Below are 22,216 nucleotides of genomic sequence, written 5' to 3'. Positions count from 1 at the left end.
TTAGAGGGGATAGTTGTAGATACCTAGTGCTTGGCAGTGTCCCTTTTCGCTAATAAGAGTCCCAGGCCAACTAGAAACCTATCACGACATAGGCCACCCAATTCATCTAAGATACCCAGTATCGCCATATTAGGGTCCATAGGAATCACCCTCCCCAAGGAGTGTGTGATCTCTTTTAAAAACTGGGAAATAATCGGGCATTTTCAAAGGACATGAAAATTAGTAACCCTCGAAGTATTACACCTGGTACAAAGAGGATTTGAAATTGTGGGCATCTTCCATAGACACGGTGGGTTATAGTAAAATCTATTTAAACTGGATTAGTAATTCTCCATACATATGTACGGTATGCAGAATCCGCTTAACACTGAGAGATCATATATAAAAAAGTGTCTGTTTCATCAGGACTCTTGATTGATGGTTATAGTGGATCAGCAAATGATTTAGATACATTGGTATTGTTATTTTTCTTTCTCCCTTATTTGATTTTAAACTCTTGTTTGTTTTTTAATAAAGGGGGTATTATTTGCGCCAAATTATTATTTTTTTTTTTAATGATATTGGTTTACAGTATGGAATGCTGAAAGATTTTTTTACTATAAATTATTTCATCCAATGTAAGAATTATTGTGAGATAATATGTGCTTATAAATATGGTATCAAAGAGTCATTAAAGCTCTGTGTAGCTCTTTAACCCTGTGGTATTGCTATTCATGGGGAAAATAACTCTGGGTGAGTATGGCCTGCATTTTGACTTTGGCGGTCTTTTCGTAACACTGCCGAACCTGCGGGCGCCGATAGACCGCCAGTGCCTGCTGTCTTGAAACCTCCCTATTGCTACTGAATTCTGAATTCCGCCAGAAATCGGGCGTAATTCCGACACCAGTCGTGCTGGCGGTCGGTGGTGAAGAGGCAGTTCCACTGCCGCCACCGCCACGCCAAATGGACGCTGCGCGCTGTATGACAACCTGTAATACGGCATGACGGTGTCCTGAAGACGGGGCCCCTCCCGGACGACCTCCTTGACGGATGAGGTAAGTGGATCGTCCGACAGGGGAGGGGCATGTGTGCGCGTGTCTGCATGTGTAAATGTAATGAATGCGGGGCGGGGGGTGTTTGTGGGTGTGTCTCTGCGTGTGTGAGTGACTGTGGACAGGGTGATGGGGTGTGTGAGTGTATGTGGGTGAGTCAGTGTTTGTGGATGGAGTGACTGCGTGAGTGCGTGTGTTTGTGTGTGAGTGATTGAGTGCGTGACTCCGATTGAGCAGATGGAAAGGGTGAGTGAGTGTATGCATGTATATGTGTATGTAAGTGGACGGGGAAGGGGGTAAGAGTTTGTGTTAGTGGACGGGGGATGCGTGTTTGTGTGAGTGAATGGGGAGAGTGGGTAAATGTGTGTATGCGGTGCAGGGGGAAACAGGGAGGTAAATGTATTTATGTGCTGGGGAAACGGGTGTGTGAATGTATGTATGTGCTGGGGAGGGATGTGTTAATGTATAAAAGCGCTGGAGGGGGGGTGAATGTATGTATGTGCTGGGGTGAGGGACGAGGGGGGTGTGGATATGTGCATGAGTGCAGTGTTTGTGTATGTATTTTAGTGTGAATGGGGGTGTATGACGCGAGTGCGTGGGTATGTGTTTGTGTGTGGGTGTATGTGGGTGCATGTGTGCAGGTATGTAGACGTGGGTGCGAGTGTATCCTGGCAACAGGAATGCTTCTTCTTGTCACCAGAATGCAAGACCGCCAGCTTTTTGTGGCGGTGCGACCGCAAGATATGCTGGCGGGCTCCCGCGTTGTAATACCACTAGCGGTATTATGGCATCTGCCGTGCTGCAGGTGGTCACCTCCAGCCTGGCGGACCACGGAAAAGAGGCGGGAGGGGCAGAGTGTCGGCGGTTTGGCTTTGTCCAAGCGACAGAAGTCATAATTTTGTGGTCTTTACTGCCTGCCCATTGGCGGTGGGAACACCACCACGGCCCTGGCCAGGGTCGTAATGAGGGCCCAAGTGTGTTGAGTGATTGGATTGTTTGTTGTGTCGATTGTTTAATTGGTGTTCTATAAAGGTTACCCAAGGGGGGATTTAGATTTTACCGCCTTACACAGTGCTCCATTCCCTTAATTTGAGGTGTCCTCTCTTTTTGTGGCTGATTCATTGGTTCATGCCAGAAAATTAACAGAATTGTAGTAACATATGGCAAGGCAAGTGGTATAGATTTACTGTGTATTAGAACACTGAAACTTTGAGAGCTCCAATGAAGACAATGGAGCAGCAGCTTATATAAGGTGGCATAGGGCCGCTGTTCACCACATTTCAATGTCCTAATGTCCTCTGCTTTTCTTTTCCCCTGCCTCTCCAAAATCCATGGATTGAGAGGGGGAAAGTGAAAGGCAGAGGCATGCAGCAGCAGTGCTTAATTTGAGCCCGTGGTTGCCGGTAGGGGCACTGGCACTTATTTTGGGGTGCCGGCACTCATCTTTTTGCATCAGGCATTTACTGTGAGGAAAAGGCACCAATGGGAAATATGGAGGAAAAGAAAGACTGAGAGTGTCACAAAGGGAGAAAGCAGAAAGCTGCAAGAGTGAGCTGAAGGGGCAAACAGTGGCTGTAAACGTATTAAAGAGTTATGAGGTGGCTTTAGGATTACACTGCCTTAGTATTCTGTGCTGGCACATTTAATTGCAGCAGCCGTGAATTTCAGAGGAAAGCTCTATCACTGGCACGTTTTTATTTACAAATGAATCACTGTGCAGGAGGAAACACAAAACCTTCACTGTTCCCTCCTCCTGTAGCTCACTGTCACTTGGACTTCAGAAGGGAAGAGGGGTGAATGCTGCTTAGCTCCTGGGTCTCCCTGGCTGACTCAACTACAGGAAGCAGTTTAGCAGAGACAGGGAGAATCAGAGGCTGATTTTTGACAGTCTACCTTCACAGCTCTTGCTGCAAATGATCAACTGTTAACAGTCATGGTCCTCTGCGCTGCTGTTCACTGTTGAACATTCACCGCAAGATCTGCAAAACAGAGACTTCGAAGCTGCGGGGATTTCGACCCCCTCAGTCTCTGATGCCTTTGTCTTCTCAATTAGGGAATTCTGCCCTCCTGGGGCAGAATGTTCTAATATCTTTAGAGCCCACTGTAGCTAGGCTATGCTGTCATTAAAAGCCTGCTCCGTTGTTAAAGAACCTTGCTTTCGGCACACGCTGGAGCAAACCTTTAATGGCTGGTATAGCCTGCTACAGCGGCTATAAAGCAATCCTGAGGTCAATGGATCATAACTCTAGGCTAGTTAATACCAGTCTCAATTCTGAGCCATGTCTCTCCCCATGCAACCGAGTGAAGCTTTTTTTAGTACTAGGGAGAATTTTTGCAGCAGGTGCATGGGCCTTCACAAAATGCCAGGGTTCGGAGGCACTATATTGTCTCTTCCCTCCCCGTGTACCCAAAGGCATAACACAGAATGATGACCTCTTCCCAGCAGAATGCGATGAGGAGCCCCTACAGCCATGGATGCCGATTAACCAAAATGCAGGCGTAACGGAAGTGACATTACATACCTTTTGAGGCTAAATGACATCAAAGGAAGTGACATATGAACTTTTGACCCTTCTCAGGAAGACATTTCATATGACCTTAACACTGATGACATTACAATAATGGACCGCAATGATGTTCCACAATTCGCTGCCAGGCCTTTTCCTCCTCGGGTGCCAGGGCTTTTTTTTGGCTATTTGTTGCAGTTTGAGCTTAATCACTCATAACTTTTTGTTTTGTCCACATAAGCTACCCACGCCAAATTTGCGTTCTTTTGTTCCAAGGAGACCAAATAATTAGCCAAAATATAGCAAAAAATATTTTTTTCTCCAAAAAATGGGAAAAAGGGCTGCAGAACAAGGTTGGTGTTTTTTTCCCTGAAAATGGCATCAACAAAGGGTTTGCGGTGCTAAAATCACCAGCTTCCCAGCTTTCAGGAACAGACAGACTTGAATCAGAAAACCACATTTTTCAACACAATTTTGGCATTTTACTGGGATATACCCCGTTTTTGATATTTTTTGTGCTTTCAGCCTCCTTCCAGTTAGTGACAGAAATGGGTGTGAAACCAATGCTGGATCCCGGAAAGCAAAACATTTCTGAAAAGTAGACAAAATTCTGACTTCAGCAAGGGGTCATTTGTGTAGATCCTACAAGGTTTTCCTACAGAAAATAACAGCTGAAATAAAAAAATATTGAAATTGAGGTGAAAACAACAGCCATTTTCTCCACGTTTTACTCTGTAACTTTTTCCTGCGCTGTCAGATTTTTTAAAGCAGTATACCATTACATCTGCTGGACTCTTCTGTTTGTGGGTATATATAGGGCTTGTAGGTTCATCAAGAACCCTAGGTACTCAGAGCCAATAAATGAGCTGCACCTGGCAATGGGTTTTCATTCTATGCCGGGTATACAGCAATTCATTTGCTGAAATATAAAGAGTGAAAAATAGGTATCAAGAAAACCTTTTGTATTTCCAAAATGGGCACAAGATAAGGTGTTGAGAAGCAGTGGTTACTTGCACATCTCTGAATTACAGGGTGCCCATACTAGCATGTGAATTACAGGTCATTTCTCAAATAGACGTCTTTTTTACACACTGTCTTAACATTTGGAAGGAAAGAATTTAGAGAAAGACAAGGGGCAATAACACTTGTTCTGCTATTCTGTGTTCCTCCAAATCTCCCGATAAAAATGGTACCTCACTTGCGTGGGTAGGCATAATGCTCGCAACAAGAAACGCAACATGGATACATCACATTTTTACATTGAAATCTGACGTGTTTTTTGCAAAGTTCCTAGCTGTAGATTTTGGCCTCTAGCTCAGCCGACACATGGGGAAACCTACAAAACCTGTGCATTTTTCGAAACTAGACACCTAGGGGAATCCAGGATGGGGTGACTTGTGGTGCTCCCACCAGGTTCTGTTACCCAGAATCCTTTTCAAACCTTAACATTTGGCCAAATAAACACTTTTTCCTCACATTTTGGTGACAGAAAGTTCTGGAATCTAAGAAGAGCCACAAATGTCCTTCCACCCAGCGTTCCTCTAAGTCTCCCGATAAAAATGGTACCTCACTTGTGTGAGTAGACTTAGCGCCTGCAACAGGAAATGCCCCAAAACACAGCTCTGTTCACATTTTCACAAAGAAAACAGAGCTGTTTTTTTGCAAAGTGCCAAGCTGTGGATTTTGGCCTCTAGCTTAGCCGACACTGAGGGAAACCTACAAAACCTGTGCATTTTTTTAAACTAGACACCTAGGGGAATCCAGGATGGGGTGACTTGTGGGGCTTTCACCAGGTTCTGTTATCCAGAATCCTTTGCAAACCTCATAATTTAGCCAAACAGTTTTCCTCACATTTTGGTGACAGAAAGTTCTGAAGTCTGAAAGGAGACACAAATTTCCTTCCACCCAGCGTTACCCCAAGTCTCCCAATAAAAATGGTACCTCACTTGTGTGGGTAGGCCTAGTGCCCGCAAAAGAAAATGGCCCAAAACACTATCTGGACACATCAAAATGATCAAATACAAAACTACCTGTTTTGCAGTGGGAGCGCCTGCGTTTTTGGTCCTGGGCTCAGCAGCCATACAGGGAAACCTACCAAACCCAGACATTTCTAAAAACTAGACACCTGAGGGAGTCCAGGGAGGTGTGACTTGCGTGGACCCCCCAGTGTTTTCTTACCCAGAATCCACAGTAAACCTCAAATTTAGATAAATAAAATCACATTTTTCACACATTTCTGTGTGGGATCACCACACCAGGACAAATTTCCTCCCACCCAATGTTCCCCTCAGTCTCCTGGTAAAAATTATACCTCACTTGTGTAGGTGGCCAAGTGCCTGTGACAGGGAAGAGCCAAAAACGTCGAAATTGAGGAGGAACCAAAGCGGGTCCAAAAGGGCAGTTTGAAAAAAAAAACATTTAGGCTGACAAGTGGGGCAGAATTTTTATCGGTATAGATGAGACAACGCTGGGTGGTAGGAATTTTGTGGATTCCTGCAGATTCCGGAAGGTTCCATCCAGTGCTTTAAATGGAAAAATAGAAGTGCAGGTACTCTGTAATAGAGTACCTGCTTGTTTCTGAGAAGTGCCGGTACTCTCCAATTAAAAGTATTACGTTTTTCCTGAGATATGCCGGTACTCTCCCTCTCAAAATAAAAAAGTGCCGGTACTCAGTACCGGAGAGTACCGGCCCATTTAAAGCACTGGTTCCATCACAAAAATGTGGAAAAAATGTGTGATTTCCAGCAAAGTTGGAGGTTTGCAGGGCATTGTGGGTAAGACAATGGTACAGGGTGCATGTGAAGCACACCACCCTGGACTCACCCAGATGCTTAGTTTTCAGATGTGTCTAGGTCTTGTGGATTTTTCTACATGGCAGCTTCCCAAAGTCCAAAACGTGCAGCCCTCACTATAGGGACGATTTTGAAAGTTAGCCAAGCTCTCATGGTCCAAATGTAAAACCAAAACCCAAATTAATCAAATGTCCTCTTAATTGTCATGGGATAAGATATTTTATTGTGCGGGGGGAGAGCTGAAAGACTGTTATCCCCTTCAGTTGGGGTGGGGGCATAACCATGCCCATACTGTTGGTAGCCACCACCACACTATTTTAATTTTTTTTTAATTCCCTGGCATCTAGTAGACTTTCTGCCCCCTCCGGGGTGTGGATCGGGGGTAATTGCCCTTTCTCCCCACTGGTGGGCAGAACAACTTTGGCCCCTTTTATTTGGAGTGGGGGTATGGCCATACCCCCACCCTCTTATTTTGAAAAGAGATCTTCCATGGTCTCTGGTGGGCTTTCTGCACCCCTTGGGGACAGATGGGCCTTCCAAAAATAGGCCCATCTGCCCCCAAGGGGGGCAGATATGGCCAACAGTTATGTGCTCCCATGGGGAGCAACCCTTGTCCAAGGGGCTGCCCCCCAAACAAAACACACACATACACCCACCAATCGCTGGTGCCTAAGTGGTTTCTGCCCCTCCTTCGGGGCAGATCGGCCTAATAAAAATAGGCCGATCTAACCCCGGGGGGGGCAGAAAAGGCCTAAAAATATTTATAAAGCCCTTTTCTTTCCTTTGATGCCTCTCTCGGCCCCTCCACGTGATTGGAGGAGAAATGCAAAAGCATTTCTCCTCCGATCGTCGCTGGAAGCTGAGCTTCCAGCGCGGATGGGCAGGCCTCTGATGAGGTCAGCCCGCTATCGCGTGCTGACGTCATCAGATGCCAGAGGGGGGGGTGAGTTGGGGGAGGGGGGCGGAGGAGGAAGGGGAAGCGATTCCACTTCCATCCCTGCCCAGGGGAGGGGGCTGCCAGGCCCTCAGGGGGAGCACTAGCGCTTCCCCCGAAGGCCGTAAGCTAGACGAGGTGGTTACGTCCCTGGCGCCTGAGCGCCACGGCAGCGGACATAGCCATGTAGTCCCGGGCACCCGAGGGATAATGTAGCCCAGCATAAACAAATGTTTATTTTAGAATCAACTTATATTGGGTACTCACGTGATATTTGAAACTGGTGGGATGCAATACTTACCCTGAATATTAGCCAGCACTCACAGTGAGTGGACCAGACTTCTTTCAGGATGGTTCCACTGCATTATCACCCGAGAAAAGTTTGAAAACAAAATGATTCAAATACTGCATTTTAAAGCACAATTTTCACATAAAGATGCTAAAATGCCATTGGCTCTGAATTGGCACTTAATATTTTCCAATCCTTTAATGGTGTGCAAAGCCAATCAAACCTGGTGCTCCCCAGGAGTCAATCCTATTTTTTTTAATGCGCTATTGCTATCCCCGATTCCACTTCCATCCCTGCCCAGGGGAGGGGGGTGCCAGGCCCTCGGGGGGAGCGCTAGCGCTTCCGTGAAGGCCGGTAGCTGGACGAGGTGATTACGCCCCTGGCGCCTGAGTGCCATGGCAGCGGATGTAACCACCTCCTCCCGGGCACCCGAGGGATTAATGTAACAGAGCAAAAACAAATGTTTATTTTAGAATCAACTTATATTGGGGTACTCACGTGATCTTTGAAACTGGTGGGGTGCAATACTTGCCCTGAATCTTAGCCAGCACTCAAAGCGAGCCGACCAGACCTCTTTCAGGGTGGTTCCACTACATTATCACCCGAGAAAAGTTTGAAAACAAAATGATTCAAATACAGCATTATAAAGCACAATTTTCACATAAAGATGCTAAAATGCCATTGGCTCTGAATTGGCACTTTATATTTTCCAATCCTCTAATGGTGTGCAAAGCCAATCAAACCTGGTGCTCCCCAGGAGTCAATCCCATTTTTTCAAATGTGCTATTGTTATCCCCACATGCCATCAAGCAGTGTCAAAACCATTGTCCTGCCTATGCAAGACCTATGGGCTTTGTCAATGTTTTAAGCCATGTTGTACAACAGCACAGCACGGCTGCTGTGCAGCATGGTTGAAAGTAAATATATTTTAAAAGCGCTATGACGTGCTCAGTGGTTTCAACCATGTTGCACGAAAACTTTGCTGCTGTATAACATATCAAAAAAACATTGATAAAGCTAATAGAGTTTGTATACGCGAGACCTATTGGTTTTGCCAGCGCTTGTTATTTATAATAGCTTCTCCCGAAGCCACAGTCTGGAAGAGTTTTATGTCCCACTTCTCATTACAAACCTTGCAGGTTAGTGAGGAACAGATCGCAATACCCAGGAGTTAATTGATACACAGTAACAAGCATTTGCAATCAGTCACGGCTCGCTGACCAGTAAAGGGATGGGGCGGGTGCAGTGCACTCGGGGGGGGGTAACATTAAATTTAAAAAATAATAAACGTACCTCCTCTGTTGCCACGCCGCTCCTCTCTCCCTCGTCATCGCTGCAGGCAGGCACAGGATCCCAGACAGACTGGGAGCCTGTGAAGGCTCTATCCAGGGAGAGAGCCTACTGCGCATGTGTGTTTGGCCGGCCCGAGACAGCCGGCCAAACACACATGAGCTCTGAGGGGAGTGCTCTGTGCACTCCCTCACTGCCCGTCACCTCCATGGCCCAGCCCCTTTCACCACAAAGGGATAATAAACCTAGTTTATTATCCCTTTGTGGAGAAAGTTTTGCAGCTTTTGCTGCAGGTCAGGGCGACACACCACCACCCTAATGGAGGAGCCGCCCTGGTTTGCAATGAAATGGGTCTTGCATATTTTGAACAAGTCAACTGTCATCTTTTGACAACAGTGCCCACAAGCAAAAATTAAAAAAATGAGTGGAAACTGAGAAAAGACAACTTAACAAAATAAAATAAAGTTAGCTCTAAAAAATAAAACTTTGCAATTTTGTTTGTCCTGCTAGGCTCGTTTTTGCCAGTCACAAACCTTCTGTTTGTGGGGCACTGGAAGTTAGAACAAAATAGTACCTCAATCACGTCAGAGCAGCGGACGGGCACTAGTTAAGTTGAAATCAATTAGTGCTTGATCTCTGCTCCACACAGACGAACGGAAATTATGTCAGACATGCCTTGACGAATTACAAGGCTGTAAAGAAGAGTGCCACGCAAATCAACAAATGGTGAGCGACAGGTGGGCTGTAAGCCCTTCACTGAACAAAACAGTGTCTTGCTTGCTAAACGCATGCACTAGTGCATGAAATCGCAGGCTCGACCTTAAAAACGTAAATAGAATGCAGCTGGCTTAGACTGTTGCATTCATATATTGTAGGCACGGAGATGGTAATATAAAAGTGGAATATTTTCAGGTGGTGTAATTTCAAAGTTTTTCACTTCATTCACAAAAGGTAGCATAGGATAGCTAAGAGATGACACTCAGAAAGGGTTGTATGTTGGAACGACGCCTGCCGGAACAACGAATGCCAGAACAACGAGGTCGGAACAACGACCTCGTTGTTACCACTAATGCCTTTACCACGAATGCCTTAACAACGATTTTTCGTTGTAAAGGCATTCCTGGTAAAGGCATTAGTGATAGGCATCCATTGTTCCTGCATGCGTCCCCCCTGGCCCCCCCACACCCACCCCTAAAAATTACTGCGACCCCCCCCATAAAACCACACCAACCCCCCACCCTTGCCCCTAAAACTACCCCTGCCCGCCCCTAAAACTGACCCCCACCCTACCCCCAAAACCTAAAACAACCCCAACCCCCACCCCATCCCTGAAACCTAAAGTACCCCACCACTAAAACTACTCCAAGCCCCCCACCCTGCCCCTAAACCTAAACCCCCCACCCCGCCCCTAAAATTACCCGACCCCCCCAACCCACTCCTAAAACCTAAAACCCCAACCTGCCCCTAAAACTGACCCCCACCCTACCCCCAAAACCTAAAACAACCCCCACCCCATCCCTGAAACCTAAAGTACCCCGACCCCCACCCCTAAAACTACTCCGAGCCCCCCACCCTGCCCCTAAACCTCAACCCCCCCAACCCCCACCCCACCCCTAAAATTACCCGACCCCCACCCCTAAAACCCCAACCCCCACCCTGCCCGTAAACCAGAAAATACCCCGACCCCACCACCCCCGGCCCTAAACCTGAAACCTAAATTACCCCAACCCCCACCCCTAAAACTACTCTGAGCCCCCCACCGTGCCCCTAAACCTAAACCCCCCCAATCCCCGACCCCGCCCCTAAAATTACCCGACCCCCAATCCACCCCTAAAACCTAAAACCCCAACCCCCCACCCCCACCCCTAAAACTGACCCCCACCCTACCCCCAAAACCTAAAACAACCCCAACCCCCACCCCATCCCTGAAACCTAAAGTACCCCAACCCCCACCCCTAAAACTACTCCGAGACCCCCACCCTGCCCCTAAACCTAAACCCCCCCAGCCCCCCACCCCGCCCCTAAAATTACCCAACCCCCAACCCACCCCTAAAACCTAAAACCCCAACCCCCACCCCCGCCCCTAAACCAGAAAATACCCCGACCCCACCACCCCCGGCCCTAAACCTAAAACCCCGACCCCCCACCCCGCCCCTAAACCAGAAAATACCCTGACCCCCCAACCCTGGCCCTAAAACCTCGACCCCCCACCCCCGACCCCCAAACAGAAAATACCCCGGCCCTAAAACTTAAACCCCGACCCCCCACCCCTAAAACAGAAAATACCCCGACCCCCCACCCCCACCCCGCCCTAATACTTAAACCCCAACCCCCCACTTACCTAAATCGTCGCCTAGTCGCGCCGTCCTCCTCAGCCGACTCCCTTCTTTGTGCCTTAACCACGCATGTGCGTTGTTCAGCACATGTGTGGTTAAGGCACAAAATAACGAAGTCGTGGTTAAGGAAAGCGGTGTTCCGCTTTCGTTAACCAGGACTTCGTTGTTCGGGAGTCGGCCTTAAGGCCGTTTCCCCTCAGAAAGCAAACCTATCCTGAGCCTGCAGAGCTGCTCATCTCATGCTGCTATGGCCAAGTAGTCGGGCTGATGAGGATCAACTGAGCCCCTTGACTGCTAGACTAAGGCCCCAATATCTCAGGCTGCTGAGTATTTAGCTTCCTACCCCGACCTCACCTGGCATCAGATTCCTCATGAGGAAAACACTGCCTCTAAATGTAAAGAGTGCACAGTCTGAATTACAGAGAGGCTTTAATAAAAATGTGATTGTAGGTGGCAGGAATCTGCAATGTCAACAGCAGTAATACACTGTATATGTGGAAGTATGGAGATGGCATTTCCATCAAATTAAATAATGTGCCTATGATCACACAGTATGCTAATTGGCTGAGCCAGGACTCAAGTTGAACAACAAAGTAAACACAGCAGAGGTAACAGACAGCTCATGATACGGTCCTGTTGAAGCCATTCCGCATAGTACCCTGGGGCACTGCAACCCTCAAGCACATGAGCATTACAAAGGACGAAATACACAATAAAGCCAAGCCCCTTGTTCTGCAGATTCAGTTAATCCTTACTACAGCCATGGCCCGTCCTTTGGGGCTGAGGGGTCACGCCCCCTTGCCTTTTGCTCATCAAGAAGAGTGTCTGTTAGGGTGAGGAGAGGTGAGCCTGACAGACACTCCTCATTTTCAGGTCAGGCAGCCAGGAGCTAGACATGCATGCAAGTTCTATTTGCGCAGGCTGCATAGGTTGAACTTTGCTAAGCTCAGGAGGTCTCAGCTCCTGTGGGCGTATTGACGCATACATTTTAGTAACTGGAGGAAAGTACCCTCTTTCTTGGCATGGGTACCCCCATTTTTTAACCAGGACCCAGTAGTTTTGCTCTCTCCTCTAAATTGCATCTTTTTCTTCCCACAATTGGCATACTGGTCCCCCCATGTAAGTCCCTAGTAAATGGGACCTAGGTACCTAGGGCACTGGAGTTCCAGGGGATCCCTATGGGCTGCAGCAATTATTCTGCCACCCATAGGGAGCCCATGCAAAGAGTTCTGCTGGCCTGCCATGGCAGCCTGCGTGAAACGGGTGCATGCACCCGTTTTCACTACAGGTCACTGTACCAGGTCACTGTAAGTCACCCCTATGTTAGGCCCTCGCAGCCCAGAGGGCTGGGTGCAGGTACCTGTGTGTAAGAGCACCCCTGCACTAGCAGGGGTACCCCACAAACTCCACATCCATTTTCCTGGACTTTGTGAGTGTGGGACTCCATTTTACACGTGTACTGGACATAGGTCACCACCTACATAATGGTAACAATGAATCTGGGCATGTTTGGTATCAAACATGTCAGAATTATACTCTAATACTGCTACAAGTATTGAAAGTATGATTCCATGCACTCTGGGGGCTCCTTAGAGGACTCCCAGCATTGCTACCACTAGTCTTACAGGGTTTTCCGGGCAGCCCAGCTGCTGACACCCCTTAGACAGGTTTCTGCCCTCCTGCTGCTTGATCTGATGATGCCCAGGAATGCAGAACAAAGGATTTCCCTTGGGAGGGGGAGGTAACACCCTCTTCCTTTGGAAATAGGTCTGACTGGCTTTGGAGGGGTAGGTGCCCCAAGCCACTGGTTTGCTTTGAAGGGCACATTTGGTGACCTGCATGCATAAACCAGTCCACACCGGTTCAGGGACCCCCCAGTCCCTGCTCTGGTGCAAAACTGGACAATAGAAAGGGGAGTGACCACTTGCCTGTCCATCACCACCCCAGGGGCACTGCCCAGAGGTCCTCCAGAGGGTACCTGGGTTCTACCATCTTGTTTCCAAGGTTGGCAGGGAACTCTGGGAGCATCTGAGTGGGAAGGCCAGGCAGGTGACATCAGAGCCTCCTCCTGATAGGCGCTTCCATGGTTAGGTGACCAATTCCCCTTTCAGGGCTATCTAGGGTTGCTCTCTTGGGTGGGTCCTCAGATTTGGCTTGCAAGATTCCAGCAGGACTCCTCTGCAACCTCTGCTTCGACTTCAGGCCACTGGAATCATGACTTGTTCCAGGAACCGAAAAACACTGCTACAACAAAGAAGACTCTTCTGCAACTTTGTTTCCACATCTCCTGCCAGCTTTGCAACATTTCCCCGGCCGGGCATCCTCAGAAGACTGCAACTCTTCATTCAGCCTGCACAAGAAGAAGAAGGAATCTCCCTTGGAGTGAAGGAGTCACTTCCCTGCAACCGCAGGCACTTACAGCAAGTGACAACCGGCTGGGTGGATCTCCCCTCATCTTGAGCTGTGTGGATCCTGCATCACGGGTGGTGGTCCAGAGTAGTCCTCTTGGTACTCTCTGCCAGCTGTCCAACTTTGGTGGAGGAAAGCCTTTGCCTTCCCACGGAGGACAGTACCTCGTGCACCGCGTCTTCTGCAGCTGCCAAGGCTTGTTTGCATCTCCTCCAAGGGATCTTCAGGTGAAGTGTAACTCCAGCGCCCAGCACTCCATCCTGCAAAGCACAGCCTCCTGCGTGGTTCTCCTGCTGCATGAGATCCTCTTTTGTAGTGCTGCATGGGTTTCTTTTCCGACTCCTGTGTCCCCGTTCTGTTGGACTCCTGTGGGTGCTGTCTCTCCTCCTGTGGACTCTCTGCGACGCTGAGGGTCCCCTGTGACATCCCCTCCTGGGTCCCTCTGAGCCTTGCTAGTCCCGGCTGCACCTCTTTTCCACTAACCGCGAGTTTGACTTTGCCAAGGCTTATTGGTGGAATTCCTGCACTGACACCCGCCTGCAATCTTCCTTCTAGCGTGGAACTTCATCTGCATCCATCAGGAACTATTCTTCAGCTCCAGGACTGTAGTGCTGACCTGTTCATTACCGTCGACCAACTCCTTCATCCACAGCTGGGTGGGTAGTAGCTCCTACTCCTCCTGGACTCCACTGTGTCTCAAGGACTTGGTTCCCTCTCTGCACAGATCTTCTTTCTTCAGGAATCCACCACTGGTTTTCTTGCAGCCTTGTCTGGGTGTCTTCTTTTTGTCCAGTCCGCCCCTTCCCTTCTAAAAAAAACAGCCGCCACTGCCTCTCTGCCCTTTGAAGCAACAAAGCAAGAAGAAAAAAAAGTACCTGATTTTGAGCACAAGCAGTGGAAGGACCTTAATAATGCAATTTATCAATACTTGGCCCATAGTCTATTGAAGGAACAAACACAAACAAGTAAGTGAATATGGCACACGATGAGCAATGAAAAGCAAAGTAATGAGAATGACAATAAAGCCAACCAATGGTAACTAATGGACAGGCTCTAAGCCCTTGTTTGTCTTTTTAAGAAACAAAAGATCTTGCAAGCAACAGAGCATGCACTGTCTCAGGCAAGACCTAAAAATGACCTCCATTGTTCTGGTGCGAGTAATTTGTCTCGCCCCCCCACCCCCTCTTCTGCCAAAAATGACATCCCATGTGCCAGTGCCAGAATTTTGCCAGCAATGGCGTCCATATACCATGGGTACCATTGTGTCAAAACTTACATCAGTATGTCTGGGCCAGCATGTTTTCATGGTTGCCACCCTCCCATATTCCATGGCTGTCCTCCCTAAAGCCAACAATTACCTCCAATGTGCTACTGCCAACATTTTACCAACAATATCCACTCTGCCAAGAATCTCCTAAAGTATGCCAACATTTTTCTACAGATGCCCCACTTGACTAGCATTACCTCTACTATGCCAGTACCACTGCTTTACCAAGAGTGCCCACTGTACCATTAATTACCTCCAGTATGCCTGTGCCAATATTTTGCCTTAGGTGCCTCTATAGGACAAGATTTACCTTCAGTATGGCAGAGCCGATGCAAGACTCACAAGCATACCACCACATTCTCAACAATACTCACTTACATTCAACAGACTCACACTTGTCCTCCTGCTTATTCTGACGTTTTCATATTTTTCACCCACACTCACTTATGCTTACTCATACTCCCACTTCCTCATTCTCACTCACTCTCACTTATTACCACTCACTCATTAATTTACTCTCACACAAATTCACTCAGCCCCACTCACTCATAATTACTTGTACTGACATTACTATCACTTACTCATTCTCATGCATTCTCACTCACTCCGACTCATTCATTCTCACTCACAATTACACTAACTTTCACTCCTTCTCACTCGCACTCTAATATTCCTTCATACTCATTCTTATTCATTCTCAGTCATTCTCACTAACACACATTCGTTCAGATATTCTTTCTCTAACTCGCTCATTCTCATTCACTCTGGCTCACTTATTGACACTGTCTCACTCATTCTCACTCAGTACATGTCACTGACTCATACAATTTTACTCACACAAACAAACACATGCGTTCAAATCCAAATCCAAAGACAGTGTCTCTCTCTCTCTCACACACACACACACACACACACGGTCTCTCTCACGTAAACACATTCTCAGCAGCAAACCTGCACACACCAGACATTTGAAAGTGTTTTACTTGCCTCAGCTGCCAGCAAAGATCCTGTTCCAGCTAACTGTGCTCCATTTTATTGCATTAATTGTGAATAGGAGTATTAGTTACAATTAGCATTATAAATAATGGGCAGAAAACAAGGAGGGTGGGGTCCTGATACCCCTAAAGAGCTGCTGCTCCTGTGTTCTTGGCAATGACTTTGCCACCTCTTAGGCCGGCGGCGGTCATAAAGGCAGTGCATGGGGTCACAAGATGCAAGCCAAGGGCTCACAACTGTGTCCCATGGCGACCCCTAAATGACGTCCGTGCCTGAGTCTCCTATATTTCACAGATATTCATTTGCTTTTGGCTGAATAGGCCTCCCTGACGGGTTGGACCTCTATATTCTACACTCCTCATACAGTTTTGTGCACCTGACAAAAGCATTCATGCAATCATAAGCTGACCAGCAGGATTCTGCATAGTATGGTCCATGTTAAGAGACAGTCCTCAGGTACTTAAGTTCTATTGCTACTCCTGCTGAATACATCACAGCAACCAAGTTTCCAATTCTAGAAACAGGTAAAGCTCACTATGTTCATGAATGGATTACCTGATCTTTTCAACTAGCCTGTGCTGTAATCAGTGGGAAAATTTGTTCGATACGCACGTGCGTTCAAACCTTGCTTCTAGCAAACACTGCTTCGGTCAGTCACTGAGCTGTCAACTGCCCCGAAATTCAGTAAAGTAGAAAGAATGCGATAAAAATGCACAAAATCTTTTATTACTCTTATAGAAATATGTTTATTACTTTGATGGCAAAGAAGTTATTAGTCTCCATCCAATACTTGGCCAACTGATGCTTATTTAGCCAAATCCTTAAATATGCTTTTTGCTAGCTTACTACTTAATTAATTTAGTTTTCATGTGAATTTGATTGCTTGGTGAGATCCGCTTTGTGGGCAAAACTAAAGACAATGGGAGTTGATAAAGGGCTTTCAGGAATTTTGAGGGCTCTACATTACGACCTCTCTGCCACAGTTAGATATGGGGGAAAAGGGAGTGCACTGACCTGTTTGACACAGGTGTGTGCTCGCCCCCAACCCCCTTTTTGTTATACATTACCAGGTTAATTGAGGCATTGATGGCCAATGGTGCAGACACCTGAGCCATTAAAAATAATCCCAGTGTCAACATCTGCGGATGATGTCGTCTTGATTTCAAGGACGAAGTGGGGCTCAATATCTTAATGGAGAGTTATATTGACTATATGGCAAATTTGGAGTTGGAAGTGAACACCCACAAAACCTACATACTTGCTTGTGGTCCAAGGAACCCTCAATTGTGGCCACTGTCCATAAGTGATAAGTTCATACTAAGAACATGTCACTTTTTGTACGTAGGTACCACCTTTGATTCGAGGGGCACCTTTTACTCACGTATAGCTAACGTCAGAACACATTTTATGTACAGCTTTGGGTTCATGACCTCTGCTATTGGAAAGAAGTCAATTGTCCCATTTCTAGAATGCGTCTGGCTTATGGGCTTTAAAAAGTCACTGGTCTTCAGGGTGAGGAGAATAGAGTCCGAAGAAGATTCTTAGGCCTTTCGCCTCGCTGTCCCTCTTTTATACTGCATGAAGAATTAGGGCTTTATTATGTGGAAGATCACATCAATCTGGCATCCTTGCTGTTGTGGTGCTCAGTTTGGAACAAACCACAATTCCTGTTAAATAGAGAAGTTATTAAGGATTGCTTGTCTTGTGACAGAGGTTGTCAATTCCCTAGTTGGATTATATTAAGAAGATGTACACCTCCCTGGGCGGGCCATACATGTTTTCTAAACCTGAGGGCGTTCTAAAACATGAAAGATCGTGGATCAAAAAATCTTTGTGAGGTGGCTGAGTTAGTTAAAACCCAGAATAAGGAATACTTCCCAATCCAGGGCTAGATGCATATTTGGATTTGGTATTCCGCCAGTGGACTAGGACACTTCTAACCAGATTTATGTTAGGGATTATTTGCTGGCAGCAATGCTTTTCTCTCTGGAAGTATGATTGCTCATATATTCTTCTCTGCCCATATGATGAAAGCTTCCTAGAGAGTCTGCTCCATTTTTCATTTTTCTGCAGATTTTATTTATATTTTACTAAGCTTTTTCTAATATCAGTATTGAGGGGTGAGGGTTGACCAAATGTAGACCGGCCTTATTGTGTTTGCAGAAGTTGAGGATATCAGCAATTTGTGATGTTGTTAGTTCCTTTTTTAAAAATGCTCTACGTGTAAGAAATGAAATTGCTTTTTTAATTAGACAGGAAGGCTGTTTTATGCATTTTATCATCATTTATCTGTTTTTTGTCAACGTATTAATTTTAATTCTGACTCTTTCTGTATTGTATTGTAAAGAGATACTGATATACTTAAACACTTACCCAAGAGGCAGAGGTAGTTTGACTCCGCTAATCTGGAGAATTTAGTAGACTGGTTTAAGATGTTGTACAGTTCTCTTGGCTCACACATAACAAGGCCAGCCGTTTTTCTGAAGAAAATCAAAGGAAAAACTGCTTGAAAATTAGTTTAGTGCAGCTAATTTATACCAGTGCTAATTAGATAGCTACAGGTGTTTCACACTATGAAATGTCTCAAATGAATTCAAAACCTAACTTTAACAATGTCTTATTTAGTTTACAGGCATCAGCATTCTCAAAACAGGAGATTCTGGTGGCAGATGTTTTTGTAAATCACACATCGTGAGACTTCCTAATGTGATGGTTTGAGAAAATTATCAATCTGTTCATACTGTACCTTTTTCAGGAAGGACTCAAGTGTCTCACCTGACCTGTAGTGATCGTTCTGCATTGAAAAGTAATCATAAATCTAGCATTTAATTCCTATAATCTTTTAAACTAAATACATCTCTGTTTTTACTTTGGACCTTGCCCATGAGATTGTGGGCTGGACTGTGTTGGAGGTTCTAAGGGCGGTAGAGGGAGTGATAGCTGAAAAGAAAGGTATTAAGAAATGATCTGACCAAGACAGGAAGAGTGACATCTGGGTAACTAAATTAGCAAGATTGGAAAAGAGAATGATTAATAGATAGTTGCTTTGCCTAGTGGGTGGGTGCGTTCAATAGCTGTAATTCTAGTAAGGCCAGACTGTCTGTGATATTGCAAAATTTCAGAGACTCTAGATATTCTAGCTGAAAGCTTAGATCTACCAAAATTGTAAGGTTAGACTAATTTAAGATCAAAAGGGTCAGGCTGTCAATCAAGGAGTTAATACATTTTCCTAGTGGGCAAGGGAAGGGCACCATTGAGAGTCAAGTGTACCATTTCCCCATTTTGAATACTTGTAATTTTCAATGTTGACAAGTAGATAATGGCCCAGCACACACTCTGGCAACCTTCACGGTCAAGATGCAAGGTTGAATACTCCTGGAGCAGTGTAAGGAAAATGTGGTTCTGAGGCGGCATTTATCTAGGTCTCTGTGTTTTAGGGTGAGGGACTCAATGAGCTCCTGTATGTTCGCTTCGTGTTTTGTCAATGGTCTTACTTTCAGGAGGTAGAAACTCATTGTTTTTGCAAGCAAAGAAGCATGTTGTTTTAGTGTCTTGCCATGGCGATTACCATGTGCCATTAGAAAACTACGCAGAAGTATACTGTCCCCTGACCAAAGGCAAAATCAAGCTCCCCTGAGCAGTCAAAGGAAAGCTAACAGGCCAAAAACAAATACTGCTGCTCTCTTCTTACTTTCAAACTAAAATGAAAGCAACTAGACTTATTTTTCAGGCGAGTGTGAAGGTTAAATAATAAAAGCAGAAATGTCTTCTGAAAATGGAAGCAGATTCATGCAACAAATAAGGGCTTAATTCAAATGATTAGTGAAGAACCTATCGGTCAGTCAGTTTACTTTACCGCAGTAGGTACATAGACCACTTTACAAGACATTACAAAACAATGTATACCATCATAGGAAAGACATTTTAAAAAGCGATTAAATGGTGGGTCTAAAGATACAGACTCTAAAATTAAATGCCTCACCCCATTTCATTTAATCAATTATAATTTAACAGAAACTGCAAATTTGGTGATTTTACAAACTCTTGTAGGTCAAATTTAAAAATCAATCCAAAAATATAATTTCATCCCTCTCTGTTCAAATCTTGTACAAGGAAACCATATGTTTAAACAGACAATTCTCCAATCATTTAAAGCAGAGTAACAGCACATCATATGAGAACCATCTTAGTTATCCCAGCTGCAATTTTCACCACAAGCTACAGAAAAATAAAACAAGTTAGCATTTTGTAAACTGAAGCAGAGAAATGTATGGGGCAAAGTTGGCCATCAGTCACACAGCTTACTTGATCCAGGCACAATGACAAAAAATACTAAATAATAGCGTTGACTTCCCCTTCAAATCCACATCGAAATTCCTTGTCTTAATTCATTTCAGGACATTTACTTGAAAAGTGCTGCTCTGCGAAGCAAAACTCTTCCAAAATATTTTCTATATTATAGATTTTTGTATTTTGTATGTTTGTATATTATATAGATTCAGGAGATCAGTAAGATACACTTTGCAACTGCTTGTTTAGTCCAAGCACATTTCAGTCAAAAGCAGAAACTTGTATTTATTTTAAAACTCTTTTTCTTTGAGTTAACATAGACAATCAACAAAAATCAAGAAGAAAACATAAATAAATTCAAATTACAGGTGTTTATATCTTTAAAAGAAGTTACATAAGAAGAAAAATATTGGGTTTATGTGAGGCAGTCTTTGTTGCAAATAACCATGCTATCACTGCTAACTAGGAGTTGCCATCACGTCTTTGATCTCAATTAAATGTCTGTACATCAATTTCAGTCTCACAAACCTTTGGAGGCTTTATTATGTGTTTTATTTTACTTGCCATGCACAGTTCTTTCACCAACAGCTATTCTTTCAATTCATACAGCCAACTCTCAAAGAGTAGGGAAATGCTGAGATTCCACAGCTAGTCTTGTCCTTTTCAGATATCGAATTTAATCCCATCACACAATGTTTTAACAATTTAGTGACTTTCCCTCCCACTTATTCTCGAAGACTAAACAGCATCTTCTTCTAGTATTAAGCTACTACCATACATGTCCATATCATATATACAAAGTCGGCATTTCCAACATTACAACTAATGCAGCATTCCATACCTCGCTGCGATCTATTGAAAGTCATCCTCTGAGCCAAGCGGCTGTTCTGTACTATACTTATGGAGAGTTCCAGACATTGAGAATAAAATCTGGACTCTGAGATGAACATGAGTCGGTGATTGATTGACTAAGAAGACTGGATACATCAATAACTCCTAATTAGGAATATCATGAGTGCTCTGACACCTGTTCTTTTTCAGCATTCCATACGGTCTGGAAAGATTTTACTAAGAGTTACCAGAGAGATATAAACCCAGTGTAAGAACCTATAGTATGGAGATAGAACCTGGCATTACTCGTCATGGAAAGCATGTTTTACATTTCCGAATAAGAAATCTGTAACCTTAGATTTCCTTTCCAAACATTCATCTTTGTTCAGGTCCCTATATCTCATTCCCATATAGGACTAATCTCTGTCAAGTTGATCCACACAAAGCACCTTATACAACATCGAGACAGGCAAACCTTCATCTCTTAGTAAATATCATTCTTAAGGTATACAAGTTTTCAGTAGTCTGCCTGGGAACCCATTCCCAGTAAACCATACAAGTGTATCGCTATTCTTTCTTTACTCAATTTATGCTGCTGCTAAACAATTTATTTTCTATTTTTTAACATGTTTTAAACACATTGTCTGACAAAATTATTCTTCTCTCTTTAAATTCTGAACCCACAGAGTTCATACTGTACCCGTCCTCACATTGCATCTTGCATTATCAAGACCTAAGAACCAAGCATAACAGTCTCCAAAAGGTATAGCAGTAATGTCAAACAATGTTAATCAATACCTTTAAGACAACCCCACCAATCACGCCTCCTCCGACCTTATCAAAGTCTGAATGCACAAGTGTGAATCTGCTATTGTCCATCATGGCTTCATGTTGGTTACTCTTGCTGACTTTAACTTAAACTTTTTTTAATAATTGAATCCTAACTAAAGCCAAAGAACCGTTCTAGGGTTATCTTAAACATATCAGTACCTGCTAGTTATTCCCTTATCATAATGGACACAGCTTCCTCACGTGAAAGAAAATCACAATCCCACTCTATAGCTCTATCAAATCTTTAAAGTTGTTTGGAATTCCTCTCCAATAGAAACCATTTTACACTTAACATATCATCTCTGCAGAATGACCAAAACCTTAATTGATGAATTCACCAAATACATTACAATACACAAACGTACTCCTCTAAGAACCTCTAGCCCTGCGATTTCGAACTAAACTAGGTAAAT

General features: G+C 44.9%; 1 protein-coding gene across 1 annotated transcript in view; it reads right to left on the bottom strand.

Moving 5' to 3' along the window:
• Positions 1-22,216, bottom strand: part of STYXL1 (serine/threonine/tyrosine interacting like 1) — a 246,121-nt gene that overhangs the window by 152,841 nt on the left and 71,064 nt on the right. The window contains exon 2 of the mRNA XM_069226724.1: positions 18,225-18,331. Within this exon, the coding sequence (XP_069082825.1) occupies positions 18,225-18,331 (107 nt within the window). The remainder of the gene's footprint in view (positions 1-18,224; positions 18,332-22,216) is intronic.

The sequence above is a fragment of the Pleurodeles waltl genome, chromosome 3_2 (genome assembly GCF_031143425.1).
Source record: "Pleurodeles waltl isolate 20211129_DDA chromosome 3_2, aPleWal1.hap1.20221129, whole genome shotgun sequence".
In the NCBI taxonomy this organism is placed as follows: domain Eukaryota; kingdom Metazoa; phylum Chordata; class Amphibia; order Caudata; family Salamandridae; genus Pleurodeles; species Pleurodeles waltl.
This window is presented reverse-complemented; position numbering and strand designations above follow the sequence as displayed.